Consider the following 13,999-nt stretch of genomic DNA (forward strand, 5'->3'; position numbering starts at 1 on the left):
ACATTGAGTTAGTTCAGTAATAACTCACCTGACAGGACATTGAGTTAGCTCAGTAATAACTCACCTGACAGGACATTGAGTTAGTTCAGTAATAACTCACCTGACAGGACATTGAGTTAGTTCAGTAATAACTCACCTGACAGGACATTGAGTTAGTTCAGTAATAACTCACCTGACAGGACATTGAGTTAGCTCAGTAATAACTCACCTGACAGGACATTGAGTTAGTTCAGTAATAACTCACCTGACAGGACATTGAGTTAGTTCAGTAATAACTCACCTGACAGGACATTGAGTTAGTTCAGTAATAACTCACCTGACAGGACATTGAGTTAGCTCAGTAATAACTCATCTGACAGGACATTGAGTTAGTTCAGTAATAACTCACCTGACAGGACATTGAGTTAGCTCAGTAATAACTCACCTGACAGGACATTGAGTTAGCTCAGTAATAACTCACCTGACAGGACATTGAGTTAGCTCAGTAATAACTCACCTGACAGGACATTGAGTTAGCTCAGTAATAACTCACCTGACAGGACATTGAGTTAGTTCAGTAATAACTCACCTGACAGGACATTGAGTTAGCTCAGTAATAACTCACCTGACAGGACATTGAGTTAGTTCAGTAATAACTCACCTGACAGGACATTGAGTTAGCTCAGTAATAACTCACCTGACAGGACATTGAGTTAGCTCAGTAATAACTCACCTGACAGGACATTGAGTTAGTTCAGTAATAACTCACCTGACAGGACATTGAGTTAGCTCAGTAATAACTCATCTGACAGGACATTGAGTTAGTTCAGTAATAACTCACCTGACAGGACATTGAGTTAGCTCAGTAATAACTCACCTGACAGGACATTGAGTTAGCTCAGTAATAACTCACCTGACAGGACATTGAGTTAGCTCAGTAATAACTCATCTGACAGGACATTGAGTTAGTTCAGTAATAACTCACCTGACAGGACATTGAGTTAGCTCAGTAATAACTCACCTGACAGGACATTGAGTTAGCTCAGTAATAACTCACCTGACAGGACATTGAGTTAGCTCAGTAATAACTCACCTGACAGGACATTGAGTTAGTTCAGTAATAACTCACCTGACAGGACATTGAGTTAGTTCAGTAATAACTCACCTGACAGTACATTGAGTTAGTTCAGTAATAACTCACCTGACAGGACATTGAGTTAGCTCAGTAATAACTCACCTGACAGGACATTGAGTTAGTTCAGTAATAACTCACCTGACAGGACATTGAGTTAGCTCAGTAATAACTCACCTGACAGGACATTGAGTTAGTTCAGTAATAACTCACCTGACAGGACATTGAGTTAGCTCAGTAATAACTCACCTGACAGGACATTGAGTTAGCTCAGTAATAACTCACCTGACAGGACATTGAGTTAGTTCAGTAATAACTCACCTGACAGGACATTGAGTTAGTTCAGTAATAACTCACCTGACAGGACATTGAGTTAGCTCAGTAATAACTCACCTGACAGGACATTGAGTTAGCTCAGTAATAACTCACCTGACAGGACATTGAGTTAGCTCAGTAATAACTCACCTGACAGGACATTGAGTTAGCTCAGTAATAACTCACCTGATTGTCCATTATCAAACAGAAGAATATGAAGCTCTTCTGCCCAGTCTACTTCCATAGTCTGCCTCCAATTGTTGGCCATTTAAGTTAAGATTTCCTCGCACTCTGTGCAGCACCCTTATCTTGCGTTTTTCATTTAAAAAAAAAAAGATGCAATTTCCAAGTCGGTGCTCAGAGCCTGTGTACCTTTATTAACTTCCCCCTCTCTAAAAGTCACCTCGCTCTTCTGAGCAATATGATTTTTTCAGGGTTATGTTCATTTTTACATAATCTTGCCAAGGTGCCTAAGGGAGCAGAGCCAATATTTAAGTCAATTGCTGCATAAGAAATATCTAAAATGATGCAAAGGGTATGGAAGTGGTACCATTGTAATGTGTGTGGGATTAATTTGCTTTTGGAATTTAAAGCACTAGCACATTCATTTTTAATACAAATTATATACTATACAATACAATACTATACTACATTACATACAGTATTAATATTAGTGTATGTCCTATGTACCCTATATATTCCTGTATATAGTATTACTACATAGTGTGTGTGTGTGTGTGTGTGTGTGTGTGTGTGTGTGTGTGTGTGCGTGCCTGTGTGCGTGCATGCATGTGTGTGTGTGTGTGTGTGTGTGTGTGTGTGTGTGTGTGTGTGTGTGTGTGTGTGTGTATGTGTGTGTGTGTGTCATGCAGAGTGTTCATCCCCAATTATATTTGGAAAGTGAAGGTTGAGCTGCTAAACTGCAGCACCAGGAACAAGAGCTCTGACAGTTGTCCCGTGGTGCTGAAGATAAGAGCGCGGGCGCCGCCGGTGCACAACTCCAGTGCCCTGGACTGCAGGGAGTGGAACCCTTGTGAATTAGACACACTCGTACCTGCCTGGGAACAATGGTACTACATTCTAGTGGAGAGATACCTGAGTAACTCCGATGTCTACTTCCGTATCGGGGTGCGGGTCACAGGTGAGTGATTGTCACAGGCACAATGTGCGTGATAAGTGTCATCATCCTCATGTGCTCATCATGCTCAAGGAATTTCATAGATTTAGATGATGATTTCATTTTCAATTCCTGGTGCCAATCAATAGGGATTGACAGCAAGGAGATGTAGTCGTCCCAAATTAAAAGCTGCAATATACAAAACATTTTCATAATAAAGGTATACTACAGTATGCAACTATTTCATAAAATACAACTATTTATATACTCATACAAAAGTTTTCCCTCTCAATCATCACTTATGACCCATAGAATTGTGTGGCAGTGGGTTTATGTACTGAGACGCTGCCCCCTGCCTGTATTTTCCTGTTTTCACAATGTTTTGCTGTGTTCGGGACGTTTGTGGGCGGAAACATTTTGTGTGGTCAAGCGAGGTTGACAGTAAATGGAGAGAGCGAGCGATGCAAAACCAGCGAAACGCAGGGATGAAACTTTTTTCCTGATAGTTTCACAGTGGTTATATTCACCTTATGTTCATACGCGCGGGTGGGCCAAATTCTTTCGGGTTGTGTTAACACTTCCGCTGGTCACGGCGCGAAATACAAAAGAACGTCAGAAGAAGAGAGTTGTTTTTGTAGCGTACAGTGCAGGGGGTAAAACAAAGAACGTAGCCTACTACTTTGAGCTCGGTACACAGCAAGCAAGCAGAGTATCCACTGTTAGCCAGGTCAGATATTGTTATCGTCGACAATGGCGAGCACTTTCTGGTAAAACATACCTGGATTCCAAGCTTCAGATGGTTTTCTCTCCTCTGAGCGCAGCACGAGCTACTTACGTCTATAAGACCCGCAGACGTTAATGTGATTCCCTGGAATGCGAGAATTAACGAGCCAGTTACATGGCGTTGCATTCTTAGACATTGCCGTTTGCTTTTATTTGGTATGTTACAGGCTAAATTATTAGTTAATTCAGAGTTAGATGATATTGGAGCAGCCGGCCTTTTTCTTCTTCTTCTTTTTAGCCGGAAGTCGTCACACGACCACACAACCGGGTCAAATGGGTGTGGCTACATAAGGTGAATAAAAGCACAAATAAACACACACACACACACACACACACACACACACACACACACACACACACACACACAATCCAAACACAATTACAACACCAAGCGCTATCTGTAGTGCATGCATGAATAATGCTCATTATGCTAATATTATAATATGAATATGCTACAAGATCATTTTGACATACCACAAAAACTCGGATGAGTTTCTAGTATCACATGGTTTGGTTTTACAGTATATAATTGTTTCATTTTACAGTCACTCATGTCTCACAATATAATTTTCATTTCCCATTTAGATTTTTTTTTTTTTTTTTTACCAGTCGCGCTTCACCTTGTGAGTCTGTGTGTGTCATCATAGCAAAATGTTGTCCTGGAGACACCTATTGTAGCGGGAACTCCCACAGAAGCGGTTTTGAGTACTTTGCCAGGTGTTTATGTCTGTCTGTGGACACATTTTGGCAAGGTGATTCCACCCATTCTGGTCACTCTTCAAAATAAACCAGATTTGAAAATAAAACAGCCAGATTGATGATGGTGTTGGCTGTCCAGCCTATATGCAGTATATATCTGTCTGACAGTTATGTCTAAACTTTTGTGTCTTAACAGAGAGTGAGAGAGACAAGCAGGCACACACGCGCTCGCTTGCTCGCTTGCTCGCTCACACACACACACACACACACACACACACACACACACACACACACACACACACACACACACACACACACACACACACACACACACACACACACACACACACACACACACACACAAGCAGAGGGGGAGAGGGAGATATCTAGGTCCCCAAGGCTTTCCTAATTATTGCCTGATCACAAGTCACAACTCTTGCTGAGAAGACAAATAAACGTGACAGCTTTGATATGAGGGAGTTTGTGAAGAAAGTGAAGAAGATGGGAGATATGAAGTGAATCCCTGATGTGGAAGAGTACAGTGAGCTGTCAGCATTGTTTCTACAATGACAGCAGTGAACAGATGAAGCTTCGGTGGCTGTTGGAACACAATGTAACAGTCTACAGCCTGTTTCCACAGCGCTTTCTCCTCCTGCAGAGCCTGAGAGCCAAGAAGGAGCACACACAGGAGCAGACACACTAGCCAATAGGAGTGCAGATGCACATGTTTGATTGGCAGCAGAATCAATCAATGGCAGGCAGAGAATTGCTTCTATGGTTCAACCCGTTCGTCCGATCTCCTTCACACTAAGGCTGTATTAATCGCGACCCAAGGACGTGCAGTCTCGGATTTGGTGCAATTTGGACCCGCGGCACATTCAATATTAATAAACTTTGAATAAACAAGCCAACAGCACTCTGTGCAGCAATGGGGCGAATGGGCGCTGCAGTAAGTTATTGAATAGTTTCTTAGACACAATGTGGAGGATTTTCCATCTATCCTTGTCAAATGAATTGTGAGAATGCTTATCACTAAATTTGGTGTACTGTTTACTTCCAGCATGGTTCATTATCTTCCCTCCTGCTGCTTTTGATGTATAATTCAGGACGATACGATTTCATAAATTTTGTGGGGAATCAAACCTGAGATTGAGAACATCAAATTAGGCCAAGAGGAGACTCAAAGCAGATCTCTGCAAGACCATATCCAAGACAAATATCCATGGATTATACTCCAAATTAGACCAAGAGGAGACTCAAAGCAGATCTCTGCAAGATACCATATCCAATATCCATGGATTATACACTCAAAATATCAAGGATTGTGGCTTTTCAATTTGTATTGGCCCTCTCAGAACATAGCTGATTCTCGGTGTGATTCCCCCCGCCCATAATATCAACACACAGGTTAGATAAAAATGAACAACTGAATGTTGATCATTTATACAAATGTTTTGACGGGAAAGATAAAAAGGAGACAGACGCGGACCATCGAGAGCCTTATACCAGAGCAGACCCGACCGGCACCTGAACTGAAGCAGTTTGTGTGTGATTGCTAAGAGGACAGTGATGCCATGCTTGAGTGCCACATGCTGTTTTTGAGTTGTGGACAGCTCATATTGTTCATGCTCACTCCACAGGGATGGCTTAGAAATCTGTGGGAAGTCCACTTCCATGCAGCGAGCCCTCCCTCCGCTCCTCACTGCACGATGCACTTTGTCGCCATGGCAACACAGACACTAATTATTCACACTCTCCTTCCCCCTGCCTGCCAGGCATATTTCACTTGACCTTTTGCGGATTTGCTCTTAAATTGAAGAATACCTCAAACTCAGGGAAAAAGCATCGGCTGGAGTCTCTCCTTCATATTGTTTCTAGCGGTTTCTGGTTGTTGTTATTATGCTCTGTCCCAGAAACCCAATCTCCAATTGATACATATAATAGCCGCATGCTATACAGAGGTTTGTTTATACTACATTTTCTCTGTTTTGCTCTTAAGATGATGGAGCATTGAAGATAGTTTATTCGATATATGAGTGCAAAATCAAACCCATTCTCGGTCTTTACAATATGAATATTATGAAACAACACATTGAGAAAGCGTGGGCCGCGGCACTCTGGTGGTCCCGGAGGTATTGCAAGTGGGCTGCCAAATCATTACCCTACCCCCCCCCCCCCCCCCCCCCCCCAACATTAAACAAATTATAAAAAACATTTCTGGTGGACAGCTCCTTGAAAAATTTAACTGAAAATGCAACATCAGATGTTGTATTAGTGACTGGGAGAGAAGAAAAAAAGGCCTCCGTATTTTTCATGGGGTCAGGGGTGGGCCACGGAAAGTTTTGAGATTTTCAAGTGGGCCCTGAGTTGGAAAAGGTTGGGAACTGCTGGTCTATACCAAGTCTGCTTCAGCTGCCTTCCTACATGTACATCAAAATACTTCAAACCCTTTCAGAGACAACAATATGCAAACCAGGCTGAGCTAGAAAAGCCTTTGAAATCCTTCCCCTTGGGGATTGGCGGTATTTGATGGTTGCCATCAATGGGCATTTAGCTGTGGGTTGCTTTGTGTTGAGTGAAGGCATACTGTTTATAATGACTGAATCTTTGTCTTATTAAAAAAAACAGTGTACCGTACTGAACCTTGCTGTTTACCTCCTGAAGCTGAAGGCGATCATTCCAAACATTTGCAAAAGAGTTGCTTAGCATGCTGACTTAGTTATTGCTCGTTTGTTTGGGATTTGATTGGGAGTGTTTGTTTGATTTGATCATGTTGCAAGGTGTCTTTTAAAAACCCTTTGCATCAAATGGTAATCCACCAAAAGCTGTAGCTCACATACAGACATAAATTTGGTTGTAAATCGTTTGTAATTTCTCATATCTTCCTCTTCTGAATAGATTGCTCCAAACCTAATGTGTCAAAGGGCCAAGCATTGCCCGGCTCATCGATGAACATGCCCCAGTCTTTTGGAACGGCAATGGGTCTCTCCCTGTCGGAGACGCTGTCGATGGCCGACCTGCCCAGCCTGTCGCAGAACGGCAGCCACCTGCACACGTCGGAGGAGAGCATCGTTTACCTCGCCCCCACTGCTGACGCCAACAAGTGCTGGCCCATCCGTCCAACACTGCGCAATGAGCTGGACACCTTTTCCGTGCACTTCTACGTCTTCTTTGGTCCCAACATATCCATTCCACCTGACAGGGCCGCGGTGTTCGCCATCAACCTCATGCCTGTGTTAGACAGTGGAGGGGTCCTCAACATGGAGCTCAAGCTCAACATGGTGAGTTCCACACCTGCTGTTATCCAAACGAAAAGGAAACGGGGATGGACAAGCGCGTCTTTATTGTCACAAACACCACACACCGCCTGCACACATGCTGTCGGCAGCAGCAGCAGCACACACACACACACACACACACACACACACACACACGCTGAGTGGCACTGTGAAATTGAGTCTCTGCATTTATCCCATCAAGGCATGTCCTTCCTCCGGGGGGCAGGCCAGGAGCAGTGGGCAGCTGCTTTCAGTGTACAGCGCCTGGGGCACATCTTCAGTTCTTTGTCATCGCTGCCTGGTCAGGTGACGATCTTCTGCATGTTTTTAGTGGGGGTCCATACCAATGTTGTATGGAGCAGCAAACCCCAGGGGAGCACGGAGAGAACATGCAATCTCCACACAGAAAGGCCCTTTTCACCAAATAGGGTTAGGGTTATCGCCACTTGTTTTAGGGAAGCTGCGAATGATTGCTTGAAAGTTTGTGCTTTGATGTGTTGGTTATGTTTTAGGACAATTTGATCATACAAGTGAATATTTACTAGACAGCCAAAGGAATCTTGGTCCTTGGTCAAAAGATATTCAACTCACCTCACTCACCTTCCTAGACTTCACCTTCAACACTGGAGCAGATTGAAATTAGGAAACTAAATATGTAACATCTTGCCCAAGGAAATCCCCATCTAACACAGGAGGTAATAATTACAAGGTGTCTGGCTGAGCTACCCTGCTAAATATGGATGCTGCTACTGTATGGCCATGGTATCTCCTTTGGGGACTGAAGAAGTTCAGAATGAGGCAGACACCAGTGTCTCCAATGTCTCTAATATAATCTCTAATATACTGTATATACTGTATATTTAAGCAATATATCACGAGAGCAAGTGTGTTGTGGAATATATCCCGCTGATAAGCTGTTATCCCACGAGGCCGCAGGCCGAGTGGGATAACAGCTTATCAGCGGGATATATTCCACAACACCACGCAGCTCGAGTGCTATATTGCTTTTATAAAACGGTTTCCAAGTATAATAATATAATAATAATAATACTATAAGTCCGACTGGCATTTTATTCTGATAGAGTCAGTTGAAACACTACTGTAAGGCGGGACCTCTAGCAAGAAGATAGACGTGCGGGTGATTTGATTGGATCGTTCTGGAGACTGAAGTCGACATTGGCCAATCCTGGCGCTTGCTGAGAGGTTTTGCATAGCCCGACACCAGAGCCGTATGCCTACACTACTCTGGCCTACACCAAGTAACGTTACGTCTTATTTAGAAATGCGGGGTTAAGAGTGAGGGCGCGCGAGAGAGGGGTTAAGACATTAGCCCGCGTCTATTCTTGTACAAAACATCATTTTCTGCGAAGTATTAGTAAAGTTATAAGCGAAGATCGATTCACAAGGATCTGAAAGTTGTCTCCGCCATTTTGTTTTTGAGGTAACCAAAGCCAAGAGAGTTGCGCCATCATGCGTCTGGCTGCAAGCGAGTAGCTTTTTGTTTTGACACTACTGTAAGGCGGGACCTCTAGCAAGAAGATAGACGTGCGGGTGATTTGATTGGATCGTTCTGGAGACTGAAGTTGACATTGGCCAATCCTGGCGCTTGCTGAGACGCTGAGAGCTTTCTGGAAAGCCCAACACGGCGCTCGAGCCTTTTAGTAAGAGAGTTGCCATGGCAACCAATAACCCATGGCCATGGGTTATTGAACTCGGTTACTGGAATTATACAATGGCTGTGAACCAATCAGATTGCTTGATTTGAGAGAGCCGTTTTATAAATATATATATATATATATATATATATATATATATATATATATATATATATATATATATATATATATATATATATATATATATATATATATATATATATATATATATATATATATATATGATATATATTAGAGATATATATTAGAGATTATATTAGAGATATATATTAGAGATTATATTAGAGATATATATTAGAGATTATATTAGAGACATTGGAGACACTGGTGTCTGCCTCATTCTGAACTTCTTCTGTGGTGGTTATGACGAGCAATGAGATGTATTCCTCAGTGTGAATATCTTGCTATATTTTTCTATGGACACCTTCTATGATCTGTCACTTTCTTGTCACAGACAGAGAATCCAGTCAACCACTATATAGGGCACTCTATAGGGCACTCTGTCAGACTTGCAGGGCTTCGGGAGACAGTAGCTTGAGCTGCTTCTCTGCCTTGCATCAATCTCAGTGAAAGAGTTGAAAATAATCCATATAGACTTTATTCCACTGATAATTCACCAAAATTAGATTAGCACTGTGATCAGTGTTATACCCTGGGATTGGTTTATTGCCAGCCGCGACATCGTTGGCTTGTATTGTTTCCAGCTTGTGAGTCTGGTGTGTGTGTGTGTGTGTGTGTGTGTGTGTGTGTGTGTGTGTGTGTGTGTGTGTGTGTCATGCGTGCGAGACACCGATTGTAGTGGGAACTGCCACAGAAGCAGTTTTCAGTTAAACCAGCCGGTCATGTGAACTCACATTTCATTTAGTTCTACCAGACCATCTGGCCTCAACTCTGGGAGGGCTTTCTGCAGAAACTGCAAAGCGGACGAGCCAATCAGCGACCCGCCTCGTAGTTGACATCGTAACCAGCCAATCAGGAACGTCACTAGCAAAACAGTAATGGCCGTCTCCTTGCCTGTATGCCCCGAGGAGTAATGTCAGCGTTCGTCTAGTTTAAAGAGCCATAAAGTGCAGTTATTGCAGAAATGGACTCAATAACAACAATTAAACAAGTACAGGAGTTTGCAACAGCGGAGTTTCTGGGCGGAAAATATGTTTTTGCCGTTCTCCCGAGTGGATTTGGGTTTGACTGGATCCAGCGCTGATTGGCTGAAGGAGTTGTCTGTCAAGGCAAGTACACCCGCCCAACTTCCGCCAACTGCAAAGACTGGGTGAAGGCTTCAGGCCAGACGGGAACGAAGAACGAAATTAAATGTGAGCTCACGTGACCGGCTGGTTCACCAGGCTAGTTTTGAGTACTTTGCCAAGTGTTTATACAATATGTCTGTCTGTCTGTCTGTCTGTCTGTCTGTCTGTCTGTCTGTGAGTTAGCATCTGTCTGTCTCTGTCTGTGGACAGATTTTGCAAACGTGATAGCGTCAAAACCGTGCAAGATGCAGTCACGGAACTTTACAGGTGTGTTGACATCAAAGGCAGAGTTCGAAAATGGGCATGGTCCGAGCATGTCCCCCCCCCCCCCCCCCCCCCACATCGGTCTCCCCACTTTACGGCCCTGGCCCGCAAGTCGCGGGAGTTGTGGCTGGTGTGATCCCATCACAAGATGGTCTCTATAGTTGGCTTATACAGTATTGTTCATTTCTACACAAGCCATCCTCTAAAAAGTTGTATAATGTGTGTTTAATTTGAGCAGAAAATACTTTGTTTTTTGACTCGTATTGAACAACATGGGGAAGTTTGAATAGCAGCAAAATAATAAGCTCATATTTTTGTGGCCAGTTTCATAGCAACTGCTATTTTGCAAATTAATATTATTTTACAGTAATTCGTTTGGGTAGTGCATCCTGCAATCCATGCTGCTACACTTGCTTCATCGATATTCATAACAGCTGCATTTTTTAAACCTTTTATTTATACAGCGGGAGACTCACTGAGAGCAATGCTCTCTTTTTCAGTAGCTGTTCACATTCACACACACGCACACGCACACGCACACGCACACGCACACGCACACGCATACGCACATTCATACCTTGAAGCTGACCAGTACAACCACAGTCTGATCTGCTGGCCACACTGAGCAGCTCCACTGGAGCAGTTAGGGTTAAGGGCCTTGCTCAAGGGCACCTCAGTGGTGGTAATGCGGGAGTGGCAAGCGCTGCCTTTTCACTTTCCCCACCCAGATTTATCCTGGCGGTCCCGGGGATTGAACCGACGACCTTCCGGTCACAAGCTCGCTTCTCTAACCGTTGGGCCACCACTGCCACTTTGTACAGTAATAATAAACCCTAACCCTACCCTAACCCCTTCCAGGTGAACTTTTTTGGTAAGGTACTAGGGATGTAATGATAACCGGTTTTAATGATAACGTGATAAAATTCCTTACAAACCCCTTCCTTACCTTTCAAATTTTCATGATCATTAAAACCGTGGTACCATGATTACCGTGTTACTTTGAAAAACATGGTAAATACTGTCCATCATCAACCAAAGTTAGCAACCGTCTCCCAGATGCAAATGCGCAGCCTTGGAGAAATGAGTTCAGTGAGTGTATTAATCCTTTTTGGGTCTGAGTTTTCAATATAAAACTTGGTGAAATTATTTCTGTATTAGTACTTTTTGAACATTTTCAGCACATTTTAACAAACCGTGATAATACTGATAACCGTGATCATTTTGGTCACTATAATCGTGATATGAAATTTTCATATCGTTCCATCTCGTACATCTCAGGCTCATAATAACAGTCACCCATAGAAGCGGTTGCACCGCTTAAAAACAGAGTACAGAAGGATAACAGGCAAATACAACAGGAAGTGTTTTAAGAGATTCCACAGATTTGGCTAGTAATCTGCTCAGGAGGGATTTCCAAAGCCTAGGGGCAGAGATGGGCAGAGACGGGGGGGTGGGGGGAAGGGGGGGGTGGGCGATTTAGGAGCAGTCAGCATCCTGCCTCAGGCGGCAGTCAGGCTCCAAAGAGGGGGAAACGACGAGTAGCTGGAGGCCAGACTCGGCCTCAGAAGTAATCAGTGAAATTGATGACCCTGTGATGTGTATTTCTGGTGGGTGTCATTTATTGTGGTTTCCTGAATTTTGTATGAATGCTTCAGTCAGATAATAGATTTCGCGAGAGAAAGGTTTCAATAAATAATAAATATAGCCACAAGCAGCCACCAGTTAACCTTGCGAGGCACCTGGATTCGTGCGAGATCATGAGATCGCGATCGCTCGACAAATCCATGTTGCCACGCTCCAATCTATTGGCACCAATCAGCGTCCTAGAGGCAGCTACGTGCGCTGCGGGCTTTGGTGTGACGGCAGCCACAGCCAGCCCGTGACGTGAGTGTTAGATGATGTCATGCACCGCTGATGATGAGGTCACCAAGGATGCTAACAGTGATGGGAGTGTCTTTCTGTCTTGTTAATGCCAATGGGCAGTGAGTTTTTGTCCCAAAACAGAGACAGGCCAAAAAGAAGAGTTTTCTAAGCCATAACATCTCAGCACCTGGTGAAGTAATTGTTTGGTCATTAGTGTTAATCAATAACTCTATCAACTACCTGCAGGTATATTATGGTCAAAATCCTAATGATCACCCATTTAAAATAATTCGTACCACAAGCAAACTGAATCTCCCTCTGGACACAATGCATTTAATATGTTGTAAATGCTGTTGCTGATTGGCAGCTTGTTTGCTTTCCAGTTTAGCTGGTTAGTTGGATACCTTTTGCCAATTTGTAACCATTTAAAAGCTCTACAGCGTTTGCTCCTTGTGCACACTGAATACTAGACACACACTCTGAATAAATGAAGAGGAATTTTGAAATGTATGAACAGTTAAATTTGGTGCCTGACCTCCGGCTGATGATCAGAGCACCAATTTGTGAACACATCCAATATTTCTCGCTATTACACTTATACCACTATTTTTCTTTTACTGGCTGATTGAAGTACACCGGCCTGGTTTCACCTCTGTGCGGTATTTGCATAAGCATGCCTGGTTGAATAATTCTCAATTTTCTTATGAGCCTTCTTAATGCATGCTTTAGGGAGATTAACTGCCAACATTTTCATTTAGCTACCTCAGACAGAAAGAGGGTATAGTTTCATCTGATTTGTTAGTGTTAAAGTTTAGGGGTGTCTGGGTATTTATTGTAGAGGTAAAAGCCCTTGCCTACCACCACGGAGACTCGGGTTCAATTCCTAGTAGCGGTACTTCCGGCCTGGTGAGACGTTCTTACAGACACAATAATTGGCCGTGTATGCGGGTGGGAAGCCGGTGCGGTATGAGTCCTGGTCGCTGCACTAGCGCCTCCTCTGGTCGGCCAGGGCGCCTGTTCCGGGCGAGGTGAACTGGGGGGAATAGCATGATCCTCTCACGTGCTACGTCCTGCCGGTGAAACTCCTCTCTGTCAGGTGAAAAGAAGCGGCTGGGCGACTGAACATGTATCGGAGGAAGCATGTGCTAATGTACAACTCTCCCCAGATCGGCAGAGCAACTCTCCCCAGATCGGCAGAGGGGGTGGAGCAACCAGCAATGACCAGGACAGCAGGGGGAATTGGCAAAGTACAATTGGGGAGAAATGGGAGAAAATACGAAAACACTTAAAAAAAGTTTTCAAGTTGACTGTCTCATGGCTAAAGGGAACCTAAAGAAATCCTGAAGAGCGTTAGCACACCCACATGATGCCAGCAGATGATGGCTGATGGCTGGATGTAAATGATGTCTGTGCTTTGCTTGTGTTTCCTCCTGCAGTCTACAGTAAAGGGAGCAAACGTCACAGTGTTTGGCTGCCTGAACCATGGCACGCCTCTCTTCCTACGTGAAAATTCTTCAGTGAAATGTGAATCAGGTAGATACAGTAAATATGGTCACAATACAGAATATAATTTTTTTTACCAGCAGGGTCATTTAAATATTGCTATTAATACATGTATTTCCTGTATGGATCTGTCAGAGTGTGAA

The 13,999-nt window shown here is 43.5% G+C and overlaps 1 protein-coding gene across 1 annotated transcript in view; it reads left to right on the forward strand.

Moving 5' to 3' along the window:
* Window positions 1–1,949: 1,949 nt before the first annotated feature.
* The window catches only part of LOC310784300 (transmembrane protein 8B-like), a gene marked incomplete at both ends in the record, with an annotated part of 28,544 nt that continues 16,494 nt past the window's right edge, over window positions 1,950–13,999 (forward strand). The window contains 4 exons of the mRNA XM_083645316.1: window positions 1,950–1,961; window positions 2,333–2,567; window positions 6,924–7,306; window positions 13,790–13,886. Coding sequence (XP_083501442.1) covers window positions 1,950–1,961; window positions 2,333–2,567; window positions 6,924–7,306; window positions 13,790–13,886 — 727 coding nt within the window. The remainder of the gene's footprint in view (window positions 1,962–2,332; window positions 2,568–6,923; window positions 7,307–13,789; window positions 13,887–13,999) is intronic.

The sequence above is a fragment of the Poromitra crassiceps genome (assembly GCF_964638095.1).
Source record: "Poromitra crassiceps genome assembly, chromosome: 10".
NCBI lineage: Eukaryota > Metazoa > Chordata > Actinopteri > Beryciformes > Melamphaidae > Poromitra > Poromitra crassiceps.